A 17,885-nucleotide genomic window follows, 5' to 3' on the forward strand; every position below is an offset into this window, starting at 1 on the left:
AACCTGAGACACTTTGCCTCCATATTAACCCCTCAGAGAACATTAAATCCTTGTGGATTTTAAGCACAATGTTGTAACTGTCATCTTTTCTTTACGATCATCAAAAACACATGGCATACTTCACCATATCAACATTTCATACAGATAATGTAATGGTATATTAGTGAAAGCTTTGAGGAATATTCACATGCTCTTTGGTTGGCTTCACTTATTTCTGGCTATCAAAAATCCTATATATATTTTCCACTTCTTTGGAAACTATACTTTAACACAAATCTGCTCTCTTTTATTGATCTTCCTGCTGGACTGTGTGTGCATTCTAAATGCAGAAAACATTTTCAAAGCGAGCACTCACAGTACAAGCAGCATCTCCCCCAAATGCATGTTGATGCATCTGTCGGATTCCTTGTATCAAAGTGTCTGAACAGTTTTTTGCTCAGACAGATTAGTGGACTCAGATTACATGGTGCAGACAGACAGGCACACATCATATACATATGCACACACATGCACAGATCTCCAGACAGGGAGATCAGCCAGAGGTTATTTAAAGGAGGGGGTCTGTGGATTGTGTGTGTGTGTGTGTGTGTGGAAGGAGTGGTGGGCATCTGGGGGGGTTCTAATAAATTGCACAGATGTTGACTTTTTAAGTCAAATCCACGTTCCGCTCGATAATCTCCGCATCGAATACCCCCCACTGACCCCACCCAAACCAATCACTGCCACACACAGAAGGGGGGCTCCAATTGTGTGTAAGTGTGTGTGGATTAACCCTCTACATACTCCCCCCCCCTCCACTGTCGCCACTCTATTTTTCCGCATGAAATCCATAGTGACCTTAACCCAGATGTGGGGGACAGAGTTGGAATCCCCTGGAGATCGCACCATGACAACAACAACAACCTGCACTGAATAGTTATTCATACACAAGCATGAATCCAATCCCCCCACCTTGTGCACAAACAAACAAGGATGGATACAATGAGGCTCTATCAGAAAACTAAACGCCACCAGTTTCAGACAATAATGGCGCTACGAACCTCTTCAGCACAAACATGCTCGGTCCACACCTGGTATGACTCCAAGGGTTTCACAACCCCAGGCGTGAGTTTATGTGTGAGCGCTGGTGTGAAAGATGATGAATAGCAAGCCCAGATAAGGGCACACAGAGGACTCTATTGTTCTTGTTTGTCAGCTTCGTCTCCTCTCTCTATCTCTATCTCCTCCTCCCTTCCATTCCCTCTTTCTCTATCTCATGACTGGGGTCATAAACAGTCATGAAGGGGAACGAGCTCCTTCTGGAATGTTATGGATGCACACAGCAGCCTCTGTTGTTGGCGGGCGAATCATGATGGTAGTATAAAGGTTAGTAAATGGGGGCCTTGTAACTCCAAGGTGGAATACTGCTTAAGGAGACATTTGTAAACTTGCGGAGTCTTTGTGTTGAGTGTGCTGATCTTATTATGTGCAAGTGGATCTGACCTCCCACTTGTTAGGGCGTAGAACGTGTGCACGTAGAAAAGCCCACCTTGTGGTTCTTGCCGTGCCGGTACACCATCCAGTCCTCGCCGTTGGTGCTGACCTCCAGTTTGAAGGTGGTGACATAGTAGGACTTCTGCGTCTCCTTGGAGACGGCCCCCTGCGTGGTGATGCCGGTCAAAACCTTCAGGAAGTGGAGGTCAACCTGGGAAAAGGAACAAAAAAAGGAATAATTTGAAACAAGATTTATTTTACTGAAGATGTATTTTCTTGATAGCGGAATAGAGCAGATTAGGAGGTAATAGAGTATTAGAAGGACTGTGTAGAAGGATTTATGGTGGTCAGGACTGATGTAGATAACAGAGTCAGACCAGCTGCTGTGTCTATCTGTCACACAGACAGCAGGGGATGGACGCCGACTGTGGCCTACTGCTGAGGGAGCTTAGGTGGTATATGTGTGTGTGTCTTTGCATTGTCGTGTGTGTGTGTGTGTAAGGGGAGGAAGGCTGGAGGCAAAGATCAATGGCGCAGTGTTCGGATGCATTCCTGAAGAGCACCTTCATCAATCACGGCCTTCTCACCGCTCTCCTCTGCGCTCATGTGTCTGGGTGTCTACGTATGCATGCATACGCGTGGGCCAGTGTGCGTTTGAGACAGGAAAGATTGAGAGCCCAGAAGCACTTCCTTATCATCAGTTCACAGTTCTCCCATTTCCTTTCAGCGTGTGTGTGTGTGTGTGTGTGTGTCCTGCTGTATGTCCTTACTGTATATGAGATGCCGCTGCCTGCAGCATCACTGAGACAAATTCTCAACATTCATTGTTCTCAGCAAGTGAAAGTAAGGCTGATTCAGATTTCGCCTCGTGGGGTCCTTCTGGTCACATTGCAGCTGGAGTTATTAGAACGTTAATATCTGACTTAATGCTGGCATACACTTCATAATTTAAATCAATTCGCACTGAAAAGATCTTGAGCTTAAATTGACTGTTTTCCATTGCTGATTCCTGAGTCTAAATCTATTGTATTTACAAGGTTAAGACCCGAGGTTCTTTACTTCTTAAAGCAAATCCAGGCAGAAATGTGATCTCACCACAAAAACACACTCAGAACAAAATGATCTTGTCCTGATCTTGTCTTGAACCTGACCTGTATGTACTCCTTGTTGCTGTCCTCTGAGGGCGTCCAGGCGTTGTCGTCGTTGTTGAGGCGGGCCTGGCGTGGCAGCCAGCGGTTGTCGTAGAAGGTGGTTGAGGCGGTGATCTGATCGTCGCTGATCTTCCCCGACTCCATGCCGAGTGCCATGCTGCAGTGGAACACTGGTGGGAGAGAGAGAGAGAGGTAAGGAGGAGGGAGATGGAGGAAGCTGTATGTCTGTTGAGTCTGAAAATGAGCTGTAAGAAAGACAAGGGGAAAAGATGAAGGAAGAAAAGATGAATGGAACGGGTGGCAGGTGCAAGAAAATGTTCTAAAGAGAGTGAAAGGGAAGATCTAAGCAGCATATAATAGCGCTTGAAGACAGAGACAGAAAAGTAAATCCAGACAGAGAAGGGGCAAAGGGAGACAGAAAGCAGTCCAACAGGTGAGCATAAGTAAATTGAGGTGAAGTTAATTTATATTCTAAAAGAAAATAGTTTGAGTCTGCTTCTGAGAAATCAGCTCTCTTAGGAGAGAGCAGAATAGGCTGAGAGAGGTGAGAGAGAGCTTTCAAGATTGAAATAGCATTAAAGTAGGCGCAGCAGAAAAGATCGAGAGGGTAAGAGGAGTGAAAGATGAGGAGAGAAAGATGAGTGTCAGCAGAGATGACGGAGGAGAGGCCGTTGAAAGAGAGAAAACAGAGGCGGGAATAAAAACAGGTAAACAAACCCACACGGGGAGCGTCTGCACGCGCAGACACACAGTGGCTAAAAGTTATCTCACACTCACAGTCGCTGACTTCTTTGTGCGTCATGTTGTATCGGGCGGAGAAGCCGTCTTTGGCCACGGCCATGTCTGTGTGGAAGGAGAGGGACAGCAGGCCGGAGGACGACTGGATCTCTGGGGGGATCTTTGTCCCGCAGTACCGGCCGATCAGAGGAGCCACTGCAAACATGCACACACAGATATATATATAAATCAAAGTGATGTAAACATGCATCTTATCTTATAGTTTTTCATTTTTTAGTCATTTTCATTGTGGTATTGCAAAACAAGTCTTCTTATTTCTAAATACTGACACGTTTCTGGGTGCTTTTACTGCTTGATGCTACTTGCTACAAGCAAAAATGTGCATATTTTGTCCTGTCCATTTAAAATAGAAAAAGGAATGCAGCACTGCAAAGACAGGTTTCCAGTGGCCACGCTGCTTCAGTAAGCGTTGTCTAATGAGTCACAGCATGCTTCCCCCATCCTTCTTCCTCCCATCATTCCTCTCCCTCTCTTTTCTCTCCTGTCCATCCCTCCATCTGTCATGTGTGTCTCAGCCAGGGCCCAGCAGGGGGACTGGAATCCCTGCCTTAATGCAAGCTGCACTGGGATCAGCTGCACACACACACACACACACACACACCAGTGAGGATTACAATAGTCTCAAGAGTGGCTCCCTCACCAGACACCGAATTCTTCACCCCTCCGTTTTGTCTCCCATCCCTCTTTCATGCCCGAGGACTCGGCTCACTGGAACTGGGTTACACTTTAATTTCCTCCTAATTCTCAACTTTAAATGGTATAAATTGTTTTCAGCTATCAAAGCTCCCAAATTCAAGGCTATAATTGGAATTTTAAATCCACTTGGATCCCTTTTTAGCTACTGAAAATAGAATAATTAGAGCAAATCCTCAGTTCTCTGCTTCATATTTTTAAAAAAAAGGAGGAGAGGAGGAGAGGCTGAAAGAAAGCGAGCAAGAGAGAAGGGGGAAGTGAACCACTCACCACCACTAATGTGGTTTTCATCAGCACCACAGCAACCAACACTACCCTATGGCGGTCACTATCAAAGCCTTTGATAACATCCTCAAATGTTTTTTCCTCGCCACTTCCTGATCTCGGCTGATAGGCCGCTTTCGCAACACTCGGCACCTCCTATTGGATGCGAGCAGATATTCATCATGGCCGTCACTCTCACTCGCCCGGGGGAGGAAGGAAGCGCCGGGTGATAAGGAGGTAGGACAGGGAGGATAGGAAGGGGGTGATGAAGGGTGTTATTATAGAGAGGGAAGAGGGGCATGGGAAAGGGCTGCTCCTCAGGGGTGGAGAGGCACTTACAGCTCCCTGTGTGAAATAATGTTTCCTCTATGTAATGTGGAGGAATGCAAGGCAAGGCTGCTTACATCAAAGAGAGCGATGGCTGCTCAGGAAATTGAAGACTGGTATGTAAATTTTTGTAGGAGAATTGGGGGGACTGCACGAGTCTGTGTGGGCTCTGAATGCAGTTATGGAGGTGATGGATGTGTGTGTGTGTGTGTGTGAACCCAGAAACATTGACTTTCTAAGCATGTGTCTAAGCCATGCACCTTAATAAGTGAGTGTATAAGCGGTCTGTGCTTTGATTTGAGCCATTTCAACATCAGTATGTGCGTATGCCCTCACCTTGTGGCAGCCCATCCCACACGTCCAGCCAGTCGTACTTGCAGTCGCCCTCTCCCACCAGCAGGGGATCGTTCTCAAGGTCAAAGGTGAGGAACGTGAGGGTGATGTCCATGTGAGGTGGGGCGATGATCATGTAGGAGCACTCCAGATTATGAGGGTATTTATCCGGGAACCCCGGGGACTCGATCATGCCGGAGGGGCTGGTGAAATTGCGGAAGCAGAATTCCGACCCTGTGCGGATACAAGGATAAGAGGATATTTAGAAAGAAATAAGCAATCGGTCATATTAAGAGAATATACAGGCATAGGCAATCGATCATGCGAGGATATCTCATCTGACTTGCAGAGGGTGTTTCAGAGAGTCGTTCATCACTGACAGTGGGCTGGAATATACAGTAGCTGTGGTTGTGGGACACACAAACACACAGGGTTTATGATTACCGATGAAGGAGAACATACACCGTAAGCACATGTTCAAGAGGGCGTTTCTAATGTTGCAGTGTGTGATACGAGCAGACTAATAACTCTTTTGTCCAATACTCAAAGCATCTTCAACCCCTTCAAGACGGGAACAATGAGCAGGAAAAGCAGTAGTGATATGTTTGATAGCCTTGGTGTGGCCTTAAAAGACCCGTCCTCATATGTTTGTGGTTGCACAATATGACATTAATGATGCTCATTTATGTGGTGAGGCGAACAGACAGACCTCTGCTCCACTTTATACATTCAAAACAAATATTCTCCAACACTCTCCGCCCCTCTCGCTCTCTTATGCACTCTCTCTCTCTCTCTGTCTCTCTCCGTCTCTCTCACACAGCCTCGCAAACACCACAAACGTTGTGCAATGGTTCTAAGTGGGCCCATTGCGGTGGCTCCTCATTAGCCATGCAGATTTATGCGCCCTGGGCGGCTCACCTTGAGCGGCGGCAGCTGTGTGGCTCAGATCATCTACCCATCAGCCACTGCTCCGCGGCCCACTGGGGAGCCTGAGTCACTGCAGAGCGTTTATGGACCGGCACATCAATGAGGGTGGTAGAGAGAGCTGACGGTCCAGCACATTCTCACACACACACACACACACAGACAGCAGACAGGGGACTTTACACAAATGTCACACACACAGGCTCATTCATAAATGCTTTCTATTTTCTCAGACAGTCTATTTGCTTTCTCCTCAAACATTTCTATCTTTATATGTGGGCTTTAAACAGTCACGTCTGTTTAGCTGTATGCCTTTCTTGTGCCTCTGTCTATTTTTATGCTTACAAGAAGGCCAAAGATCTTCATGTGATAATGTTGCTAAGAGACTGCCGCATTTTCATGAGGTCTTTGTTTAACTGCACATGTCAGAAATGCCTGTGATTGTGACCTTTCTAAACTAACTGATGGCACTTAAATCTGTGCTCTTCTTGTGGCTATTTACAAATGCACTTGCAGTGGAAGCTGGTTTTTACAACTTCTCTCCAGCTGAAAGTACTTGCGCAAGGTCGACTGACAAAGGATTTCACCGCATGCTCTTTTGCAAAGACGTTAACAACTGGCAAGCCAACTATCATAAGGAAAGCGAGTCTGTTCTTGTGGTATTTTCCCATCCTTGAATGTGTTGGAAAGCAGATATGGAGGTCGGGTTGAAGAGACTCGGGGGAGACGCTTCTGGTGGATTTCAAACTTGGGAAAGTGGGGTTGCATCCAGCTGCACTGCACTGTGTCAGAGAACTGCCAGGTTGGCCTGATAACCAGATACATATTCATAAAAGCAGCGTTTAGAGGCACAGACGTGTTAACAATACATTCCTCCTGCAGCATTCCTCCAAGGCACCAGTCCTTATTATCAGGCAGCCCTATAAAAGTAGAGAGGTTGACTGGCTGCTCTGGCCCTCCCCTGTCTACACTTGGTTAATGGTAGAGAACTGACCCCAATCAGCACAGAGAGAGGAAAAAACTCAGGAGAAAAACAGTCTACATCTCTCTCGCTTTGTGTTTCCTGTTCTGAAGCAGCTTCCTTTTGCCCGTTTTTTCTTGCCTTTTCCTTTTTCCTCCTCCCACTTTGATGCCAATTATCTTTGTATTTCTTTTTGCTCATTGAGTCATGTGTGTATGAACATATCTACAACATCTACCTGCGTACGTGTCTGTCTGTTTTGCATGCGTGTGCGCGTGTTGTAGCAAAGACGACGGAAAACAAACGCGCGAATCTTCCCCCACATGTTAAAAGCAGCACTCAACCTCTTGTGTCGACTCCCACACACACACTGCAACATCAAAACACTCGTGGATCATCTGCCTTCATGCTAGGAGCCTGGCTGCCTACACACACACACACACACACACACAGAGAACTCGACGTGTTGAAATATGACAGCAATTTGCAGCAGGCTACCGGCGAAATCTCCCTATCCCCTCAACTACTGGCCTCACCTCTCTATGTTAACCGTGCTTTTGTGTGTGTGTGCATGTCTACAGTTACTGTGTAGGAGAGAACAGCATGAATTAGACTAAACATAAATGATATGAATCCATTAAAGCCGTAAGGTGCATGTGATTGTAGTGTGCTTATAATGTAACAGTAAATGAACTATGCAGTATGCATGAGCCATATGCCGTGCTAGTCTGTGTCTCTGGGTCTTTCATGTATGCCTTTTATTAAGCTCCCTACATCTTTCGCTGCTTGCATGCTTGTCTCTCTGTATGAGCCTCCTGTGTGTGTGTGTCTGTGTCTGAAGGTGTGTGTGATAGATTCGCAGTATGTGTGAGACCCAGTAACACACTGGCCTTGTTTCTTACTGGGTCACAGTGCAGCAGTCTGGAGTCCTACTGCCGAAAACTTCAATCTGAGCACAGCTTGACTGCATCGCCTCCAAACACACCACTCTGTGTTTAGACTGTGTGTTTTACACTCGGTGTGCTCAAAATAGTTGCTTCAAACACTCTCCGCTGCCACGCGCCAACACTATGTACGTGCACGTGTCCATATATTTGCGTGCATTTACCCTTTGCACTGTTTGTGTATGCATGAGTACCTTCTCTTTTCGTTAGTGCTCATTAGTTCACAGTGTATGAACACGACAAAAACAAGTCCTCCGGACTACCTCCTCTCCGCCACGTCTTAGATGAAGCGTGCACACACTCACACATGCTGGCCGTTCGCAGGCCCCCGGTTGGTGCTTGCATCGCACCATGAGCTGCCATTTGGCAAGAGCTGTTTGCTGGCAAAGATGGGGAGGTCATGGTGTGAGTGTGTATGTGTGTGTGAGTGTGACGCAGGGGGGGCGAGAGGGTGAGTTGCTGGGTAGAAACCACTCGACTCTTGCACATGAGTGCCTGATGTAGTAGCAGCTCCACATGTTGTGTCAGGGCAACCCCCTTCCCTCCTCCCTCTCCGCCTCCTCTTCTCTTCTCATCTCATCCTTTCCTTCGTTTCCTGTCCTCACAGCAGCGGCGTGCAGAGTCTGTGTTCATTCACTCTTTCAACTCTCTGTCTTGTCTGGCGTCGTCTTGCTCCCCCTGTCCTTGGCATGCAACTCTTGCTGAGGGCTCACCTCTGCGTTTGCGAGTGTCTGCTGCACATCAAAACTGCCTCGCCCTCCGCTTTCTACCTGCCTGCCTCAGTCTGACACACATCTACTCCTGGTACTCAGACACACGCAGATCTCTCATGTAACCCTGCTTGAGCTCAGTTCAAGATTTCATTGAAGAAAATCTCTCCTGAGGCATCTGAGGAGATGTGTGTGTGTGCGTGCATGAGCGTGTGGCGGAAGGGGCGTGCTGCACAGAGAGGGGGGGGGGTGTTAGGGTGAAAAACCCACAATAACAACAACGACAACATCGTGAACAAGACGAAGACCCAAGAAAAGAAAAACAACATTCTTGGCGTGCCATGGCATGACACTTTCATAAGCCCAGAGAGACATCGGTCTGAAGCATCATGGAGCAGCTTTATACAGGGAGGAACGCTCCTTCTAAGTCACGAATCACGCTGATGCCTCTGTTGTGTGTTGTGGAATGGAATCAAGGCATCAAGGAGTTTTTTTTTTAATCTTGAGCACAAAAAGAAAAGGCAAACGCCAAAAAGCCTCCTGCTGTTTGTGATCAAAGTGTTGTTGTGCAGCAGTCTTATTCATGCAGTCGCTGATGATGCCTTATTATTTCATTTTGGAACACGTTCTCTTCATCACTGATCGGTTTTAAACACTCACCCAGTTTATTTATTCATGAAATTAATTTACCTTTGCCAGTTAATTACTTGAATGTAATTTCAGCATCGGGATGAGTCGGGTGTTTCAGGAATAAACACCACATGGCAATCAGCCATATAGTAACAGCCATCGCTGACTTAAGGGTCGCCATCCAATCAACACGATAGCATCAGAAATACACACAGGGCCAATGTTATGACTGGCACTTGGGAGGAGGTCCTGCCTTAGGCGGTGCTCCCGCCGTGACCCCACAGATGCCACGGCAGCGGTCACGGAGGGGACCCAACGCCCTGGGGTGCTCTCGGTCCAGTCTTAACCCAGGATTGGCTGCGACGTTATCTGCCCCCGCCGCGCTAGTGGTGGGCTTTGGGGAACTGGGCAAAATGGGGGCTTTGCTGGCAGTTCTTCCCCCTGTAGCCGTGGTAACAGCGTCAGTGGCACGTGATTGTGTGTAAGTGAAAGTGTATGAGGGATGGATGTGAGCTTGGGGGGGTTGGAGGAGGAGGGGGGTGGTGATATAAAGGGTTAAGCACGCATGAGTAGGAGCAAAGTAGGCCACAACAATAATGGGGAGGAGGGGAGTCATGCACTTTCACTGTACAGCAGGATTAGGGCATACGTGTATTCTATATATGTGTGTGTGTGTGTGTGTGTGTGTGTGTGTGTGTGTGTGTGTGTGTGTGTGTGTGTGTGTGTGTGTGTGTGGTGGGGGGCGGGATGTTGTTTTGGGGCAACCGTTCACCCTGGCTCCCCCTCAGGAGATGCACTAAAGGGTGGAGGGGTATCAGGATGGATGTAGAGTCAAAGGTCGACTCCTGCTCCTCCTTGCTGGAAATAATTAGCTTTCACTGCACTGTACCCCATTTAACACACACACACACACACACACGCACACACACACACACACACACACAGACACACACATAAACACAAACAGATTGCTTGTCCAATTCAAAATCCCCTAGAGTTGTTACAGTCATCGCTTATGTAATAGGGTTGAATGAACACAACAAAAACAAGCCGCGGTATCATTAGTTCATACAACGGAAAACAGGCCAAGATATGCCTCTCACTTGCTGTTTCTCTCTCTCTCTCTCTCTCTCTCTCTCTCTCTCTCTCACACACACACACACATACACAGCCAAAACCAGACACACACTGTCTGACTTCTAGACATAGTGCGTGTGTGTGTGTGTGTGTGTGTGTGTGTGTGGTCAGCCTGGACTGTAGGCTGTACTGTCTGTTTAAGATTGGAGGGAAGCTGCACACACACACACACACACACACACACACACACACACACACACACACACACACACACACACACATATCTTCCAGCTGTGTGCTGAGATTTCTATCTCTGCTCGGACGCACCCTTTAAAAACACACACGCACCCATAAACACACACCCACTCATACATTTCTAGGATTACCCTCCACAGCTAAATAAATGTCTTTTCTTTACCATTACTGTCTACTAACACTGTTTAGGTGCACAACACTAAAGTCCATTAACGAGGGTAACGAGGGTGGTGCAATTACTTCCACTTTGGTAAATAAACACATCTCAGCCGGGATCTCCGCGTTCCCATCAGAAGTTGTAGGCTGTGTTTAGTGGAAACCCATGGCCCAGGCCTGCCACGGTAAGACAAACAGCCATGATGAGAGAGCGTGCAGGCGCTGGAAATGCAGTAATTAACACATGGCCTCAATCACGCATCCAGAATACATTTTCACTCTCTGACTCATCCCCTGCTTGTCGGTCTGTCTCCCTTCACCCCAATCAGTTTCTTACTGTCTCTGTCTCTGTTTGTATACCCCTCTCTCTCTCTCTCTCTCTCTCTCTCTCTCTCTCACACACACACACACACACGTGCATCTATCATCTCGCCTCCACATACATACAGACAGACAGAATCTCACACAACAAGCTGAGCAGAACCACCCACACATGCAGCGAGCAGACACCTACATCTGCTCCCACAGTGACACAATCTCTTATACCCCCAGAATTTATACCAGGATCTTGTTAAAGCCATGGCAACCGCATCCCCCATCCACCAGCCTTCAATCCATCCACGCGCATGTGTATGTGTGTGTGTGTGTGTGTGAGACAGATGCAATCTACACTATTACATTGTCGGGGTTTGGGCTGGTGGCCTTGGTAACGGAGCTGCACGTCAAATCTGGGTCACATTCATTTGACACAAAACCAGAGATACTTTTCAAAGGCAGGAGGTGATAACTCAAGAAATTCTTTCTTTTAGGTGGCTGCTTATTTTAAACCCTGGCTTTAACCTCTCTTCAATGGCTTTAAATGGAAACATTCTTTTTATTTCTTGTTTTTCAATTGTGAGGCCTAAATATCTGAATTTCAATGAATTGTGGTGTGTCATAGAGCTACCTAAAATGTTGCAACCACTGCACAGACAATCAGCTGGTAACTCATTTGAACATAAATCTCTTAGCTGCCTCAAGGCCACCTGACCACTTCACCTCTGCTTCTACTACACACACACACACACACACACACACACACACACACACACAGACTACTACCAAAACAAATATACTTCCCACTACAACATCACCTGCAATGTGCACTTCACCTCGTGCACTTCCACGACCTCGGGAAAATTCCATTCCGGCGCACACTCATCCCCATCAATCTCCTCGCCACCACTTCTACCTGTAAACCTTTAACCTTAAGTCCAACTCCAAGTTGCCTCGGAGCTCTCTCCATCATCCCACCGCCGCCTCCCACACCAAACCCTCCTCATCTCCCCAGAGGAAGCGGATCCTGCTCCAATTAAGCAAGCATTCCTCACATGCTTTCAGGCGGCTTGAAAGTAGTTTAGTAGTTTTTTTTTTCTCCCCCCCTTCTCTTTTTAAGTTTTGTTTACATGCTCGGCTGCGTCTGCCCATGTAAATTGTTGAGAGAGTGTTGGGGTGAATGATCACAGGATTCGGGCCATTAACATGGGGCAAAGAAGTGGTACAAAGACAAAATCATTAACTCCAATGATTAATGTACAGCAGAGCCTTATGTTTGGTTCAGAGTGTGGAAAACTCATGTTTCCCACAAAGGTCTTTGAATACTTCTAGACTCAGATAAATGATATGCAATAAGCAGCAGACTGTGGCCAACAGCGGGGACAGACGCCGTCAGGGGCTGAGTAGCTGCAGCACTTATAGCCAGATTCTGTCTGTATCATAAAAATCAGCAGCAAGTGCCAAATAGTATCAGCTACCAAACTTTGTATTTCAAACTGCATGTCAGCATAATGTAAGACTATTATGATAAATCAAAATGTAAGAAGATTGGAATAGTCAAGAACTTTATACACTCTGTTCTCTGCTATTTAGCTTTAAATGTGATTTTTGTTTAAATTATAGAAATATTTAACCAAAAAAGGGGAATTCACCTTCATTTATTTGTGGATTTCTTAATACAGAGAAAATATAAACAGGTTTCTCAGGTCCAGTTCCTCACCTGTTTTGAAGATCTCGTAGCGCAGAGAGAATCCCGCCCCCTGGTGGGCGTAGTCTGAGACAAATCGGATCTGTAGGGAGGGTCCAGATGAGATGATCGGCGCCGGGGCGATGTTGCTGCAGTGTCGACCCAGAACATCAGCAGTGTCCGAAGTCCCGTCACGGATCTCGATGAAGTCGTACCTGATTCCGCAGAAAAGGGGGAATAACAAAGAAAGGGATTATTTCCTGTTGCTTTGAAAGGTTTTGCCTTAAGCATCCTTCAGAAAATGATCCTAACATTCAGTTTACATTGAGCTTAATGCAGCAGGAAAGGATTAAGAGAGGTAAAGAGATAAAAGCGGAGCAGTGGAGGCTAGATAAACATAGATAGATAGTTATGGGGTTATGCAACAAGCTAAGCTAATAAAAACCAGACAGGTGTGGACCTATTTACCACCAGAGTTCAGCCTCGGGACAGAATACACAGTGTCCACACAAAGCATTTAGGAACACAACACAAGATTAAGACACAAATAACTATATCTGCCACAGACTTGGCTCTCAGACAAAACATCTCCACCTTACTTGCGCTCTGCCCCCTCAGCTGCATTCAATAAATTCAGCTCTTACGACTCAGCTCTGCCCTGATCAACAACCTCAGACCCTGTTTACATCAGCTTGGGGTGAGCGGTCCCCAAACCATTGAAGGCTGGATCACAAAAAAAAAAAAAAACCAGAAAAGAGGAGGGCAGCGTCTGCAACCTGAGGGTGAAGAGGCATGCAAATAGACAGCGGAATGGGTTCATTAATGAGAAGCCTAAAAATAGACGGAGAAGCTCATGAAGAAATAAAGAGGCGAGGGCTTGGGCAGAGGAAAGGTGAGGTCATTAGCAGCACAAGGGGGCGGGTTGGGGGGGGTAAATAAATGTGAAGACGCCTTGCTTTTTAGCTTCCACATGCTTGAACTCTCAGCTCATCGTGACCTTTGACTAACTAACTGACCCGGAACGATAAAAGCAAATTCTTAACTGTCAGGTCAGTGTTTGTGGTTGTGTGTGTGTGTGTGTGTGTGTGTGTGTGTCAGAGAGAGAGAGAGAGAAAAGAAGAAGAGAGAGAGAGAGAGAGCCCACCTGGCTGATCCCGAATTAGCTCACAGCCCTGTGTGTCATTCCTCTAACACTATTAGACACATGCAACCGCACAGACGGAGACAGGACTGCCCGTGGTTGATGTTTTATTTGACATATCAGCCACTAACAGAACATTTGTGCTTCTTTTGTACGTAGGTTTGAGTCTTATTTGCTACAATCCATCCTCTAAATTTGATAAAATGTCATGAAATGTTTAAGAATATCCAAAACTTCACTTTGTTGCCAGGTCAAATGTATGCCTATACCCCCATATAAAGAACAGAGCAAGAGGGAAAGGAGAGATCAAGTGGGAATAAACACACCAGTGAAGCCGTGACAAGTATAGTCGGTTGTTTTCCTGATGGAGAATTGCTTTATTTAAAAGTCAAGGGATCCCTCTATCACTATAAGTAGTTTAAATGGGAATCACACTCTGTGTTAAATCTCCAGATGCCTTATGCAGAGAAAGTTTCAATTCCTCTTTTAAATGTTTTAGGCCTCGAACCACTGAGTGCTGCACAATGAAAACAGTCATTTTCTGTAAAACGCAGTCCTTCTATGCATTACCTCCAATAATTGACGCCGTAGCATTGTTGATATGATTAAGAGGGAACCAGCCTGTGCTCTGGGGAGCTGACAGTAAACCACCTGGGCCTGTGAAGATGTGGTAAACGCCATAATTTCTGTTTGTTGCTATCTCTGTGCTTTAAGTACTGTTTTAAGTAAGCACATTTCTCCAGCCATCCTCCAAACAGGCATTCATACTAAAAGTCATTTTCACGTTCTGCCTGTTTTTGTAAGTTGGTGCTATATGTGTGCAAATCTGCATTTTCTGTTCAATATGCACGTTGTTGTATTTCAAGTTAAATAACTGTGAATAATGTCTTTGTTATTTTGGTCTCCATAATTCATCCCTGGTTCTCTCTCCCTCTACAGTGCTAACAAGTGTTTCTTCACTCCCCTTACTGCGATTTCCTGCGTAACTAACTGCATCGCCGCAGGAGCCCTGCAGCGACGTCGAGGACACCCTCCCGACATACACACACCAATGCACTCTTCTCAATTAGTTCATATGACAAAGACGTCAAAAAAAAAAAAAACAACGGGGCCGCTGTTGTCTCACTAATTACCGTGATGGGCTCTTTGATGCTGAAAAAGCATCACAGACGTCTCTGGGTTTTGGGACACACGCAGCATCTTGCTGATGTTCTAAACAGTTTTTTTTCCTCGCTATACTTTCCCAAACTAAACTAAAGTATTCAGCAAAACTGATGTGCGCCTAGCAGCACTAGGCTGTGTTTCTCTGTGGCATCTAAGCGCTGAGAGCGCTTTTGTGCTGCAGCTTGGAATAAAACCTAGATTGAGTCACTAAGCCTCTTTTTTGGCTATCTCATTCCTGCAGTGCATTGATTCCTATACAGAGGATTCAAGGTAAGACTGCTGATGGAGGGATAATCCCAACCACATTAATCTGGGTCAGAGTGGCACGCGTACAGGTGAGGATCAAAGTGTAAAAATGCTGCGATGAGCTTGTAATGTCACCACAACATTGTCAGCGCCGTGCGAGCCTCTCACAGATGGCAATGTGTAGGAAGTGGTCTGTTTTATTAAACCCAAAACGTATTAAAATGATCAGAATATGAGATTACATAGCAGACAAGTATTGTTGTGTTGTGAAATTATAATGAAGCCATTTTGGAAAGTGTTATTTCCTGCTTAAGTTATCTCTGTGTGGGCTTCTGGACAATTTCTAAGGGATAGGCTGTGTTGGAAAGTGGGGGTGTGGAGTATTTATCAGGGATGGAAGGTAATGAAAGGTGGTATCGAGCTGAATTATGGGAACAACAGGATCCAATGCTTTTTGGACTAAAACTCAGGATATATCTGCCTCCGCTGCAGCAATTTTGGCTGTTTTCTCCGTCTGTTTCCCCTTAAGTGTGTGTAAGTGCAACACTAAATCGCTGGAATGCTCTTTCACCAATTCAGGATATATCTGTTCAGCAGCATGGAAGAACATGTGTGAATGATCCAAAAAACAGATGTCATTCCACTCTAAAGTAATCCATTTATTAAGACACTGTCCCGTGATATTGGAGAGAAGACGTCGCAATAAGGAGTTAAATGTGTGTGATGGTTGGGGATGAAGCAAATCAGCACAAAAGTAGGCCTGAAGAGCACTTGTGCTAGTAAAGAAGCCGTTGGCCAATTCCCTTATACATGTCTTGGTTGTAATCCTGCATTACAGGGGCGATCGTAAAGGCTTTAGTGGCAAGCTCCCACGGTGAGCCCGTAAGAGCCACGGCTATCCTTAAGTACGCCTGCTTAGGGCTGTAACTGACACATGCTTAGGGAAAACACACACTCAAACATGCGCCAACAAACGCACACGGACACGCACGCCAATGCAGATAGACAGACATGCGTGCGCACAAGCACGAGGAGATGCAGACAAACACATGGGTGCGCGTACACGCTCGGCTCTGTGTTGCCAACACCAAGGATAAAAGGCCCGCGAAAGAGCTGAGAGCCTAATTAGGTTTTAATTGATTTTGGAGTGGGTTTCTATCCGTCTCTCTCGCTCTCTTTCAGTCTCACTCTCTCCTGTCGTGGATTAGCGTCAGTGAGTGAGTGTTCCTCAGATGTGATTATTGACCTGTTCGCTCAGCCGCTCCCCAGGCTCTGATGAATACATGTATGAGGGCCTGACGTGTGAGAGCCCACTGTCTGTCTGTCTGTCTCAAACGCACACTTGAGCGCATTCCACAACATTGCACTTCACACGCATAAATCATTTGGCACATGCGCGCACCCGTGAAGGCGTCCACGCAGATCCAGGTTCCATTAGGGGTTGTTTTGATCCAGACCCCGCCTATGTCTGACACCACCCATACCCAATTCCCATCTTTCTGTCTGTCTGGCAGTCTGTCTGGGTCTGCATGGCTGGTGCTGTGTTTAGGGACACACTCCCTCCCCCCTCCCCTCTCCCACCTCCACCTCGCCCATGGAGAATAACTGGAGCAGAGGGAGAGGGGTTAAGGAAACTGAAAACCCTTAAGGGCCAGTAATTCTGCACCAGTCCAGACATGTCCTCTCTTCCTCTGCTCTCATATATCACTCCGTCCCTCCGCCAAAACAACTAATTGCCTTTCACACCTTTGCTGTTTGTCTGGGACCGGGGACATTTCCTACAGATATTGGCAGCTAACCACAGAGAAGCATAACTGCAGTATATAAGCGCTGTATGAATGTACATTTAGAGATCTAACCAGCCTTTTGTGGCCTTCAGGGCTCTGCTAGTGGTCATCCTCCCTTCCTGTTCTTCTCTATCTTTTGTAAAATCAACAAAAGGAGCTCTTGCCCAAAAAAGAACTAGCTTGGGATATTGTCTTTCATTTAGTTTAATCTCAATGCCTACTTAAATACAGAAAGCATACATCACGAGTGCTGGAATTACACAAAAGATTAAGACATAATTCGCTGCGGGTGCGTCACGGTCGTCTGTTTTATTTTGTTTATGCTGATAAAAGAGCAACAGCTGTTCGGAAATATCAGCAAACCAAACTTGGCTGCACTCGAGCACTTGAGGCCTTCAGTTTTCCTCTCTGCCTCATTGTGTTTTTTGTCTTCCTCTTATTTCCTCTCTCGGCGCATAGAAACCCACAAAATCCCGATCCAGTAAACAATGAACAACTGTCTTTCGCTTCTTTCTTCTCCCTTTTGATGATGTACGGAAGCAGGAATTAAGTGAGGCGGAGGGTGTACAGTAGACACACACACACACACACACACACTACCGCCCACTCCTCCAGCCCTCGATGGGGACTCTAATAAACCATAAGTGCCTCTGAAATATTAACTAGATTCTGCGAGCAAAATCCCTGCAGATCCACAGGGCCTGCCATCTTCAATCTAGCCCAAAAACAAATAGCACTCCCCAGTCCTCATCTCCTCATCTCCTCATGCCTCACCTCCCTCTTCTGCAGCCCATCACAGATTCATGCTTACAGATGACTGGGGCCAAACCGCTGACCACAGGCCGTCTG

The 17,885-nt window shown here is 46.4% G+C and overlaps 1 protein-coding gene across 5 annotated transcripts in view; it reads right to left on the bottom strand.

Annotated features, from left to right (window-relative positions):
• The window catches only part of nrp2a (neuropilin 2a), a 62,856-nt gene that overhangs the window by 27,137 nt on the left and 17,834 nt on the right, over positions 1-17,885 (bottom strand). For all 5 annotated transcript variants that reach the window (XM_070855398.1, XM_070855397.1, XM_070855396.1 and 2 more), the window contains exons 3-7: positions 12,732-12,913; positions 5,043-5,273; positions 3,402-3,557; positions 2,625-2,794; positions 1,529-1,684 (exon numbers count right to left, since the gene is read on the bottom strand). In XM_070855398.1, the coding sequence (XP_070711499.1) occupies positions 1,529-1,684; positions 2,625-2,794; positions 3,402-3,557; positions 5,043-5,273; positions 12,732-12,913 (895 nt within the window). The remainder of the gene's footprint in view (positions 1-1,528; positions 1,685-2,624; positions 2,795-3,401; positions 3,558-5,042; positions 5,274-12,731; positions 12,914-17,885) is intronic.

This window comes from Pempheris klunzingeri, chromosome 24 (genome assembly GCF_042242105.1).
Source record: "Pempheris klunzingeri isolate RE-2024b chromosome 24, fPemKlu1.hap1, whole genome shotgun sequence".
NCBI classification, from domain to species: domain Eukaryota; kingdom Metazoa; phylum Chordata; class Actinopteri; order Acropomatiformes; family Pempheridae; genus Pempheris; species Pempheris klunzingeri.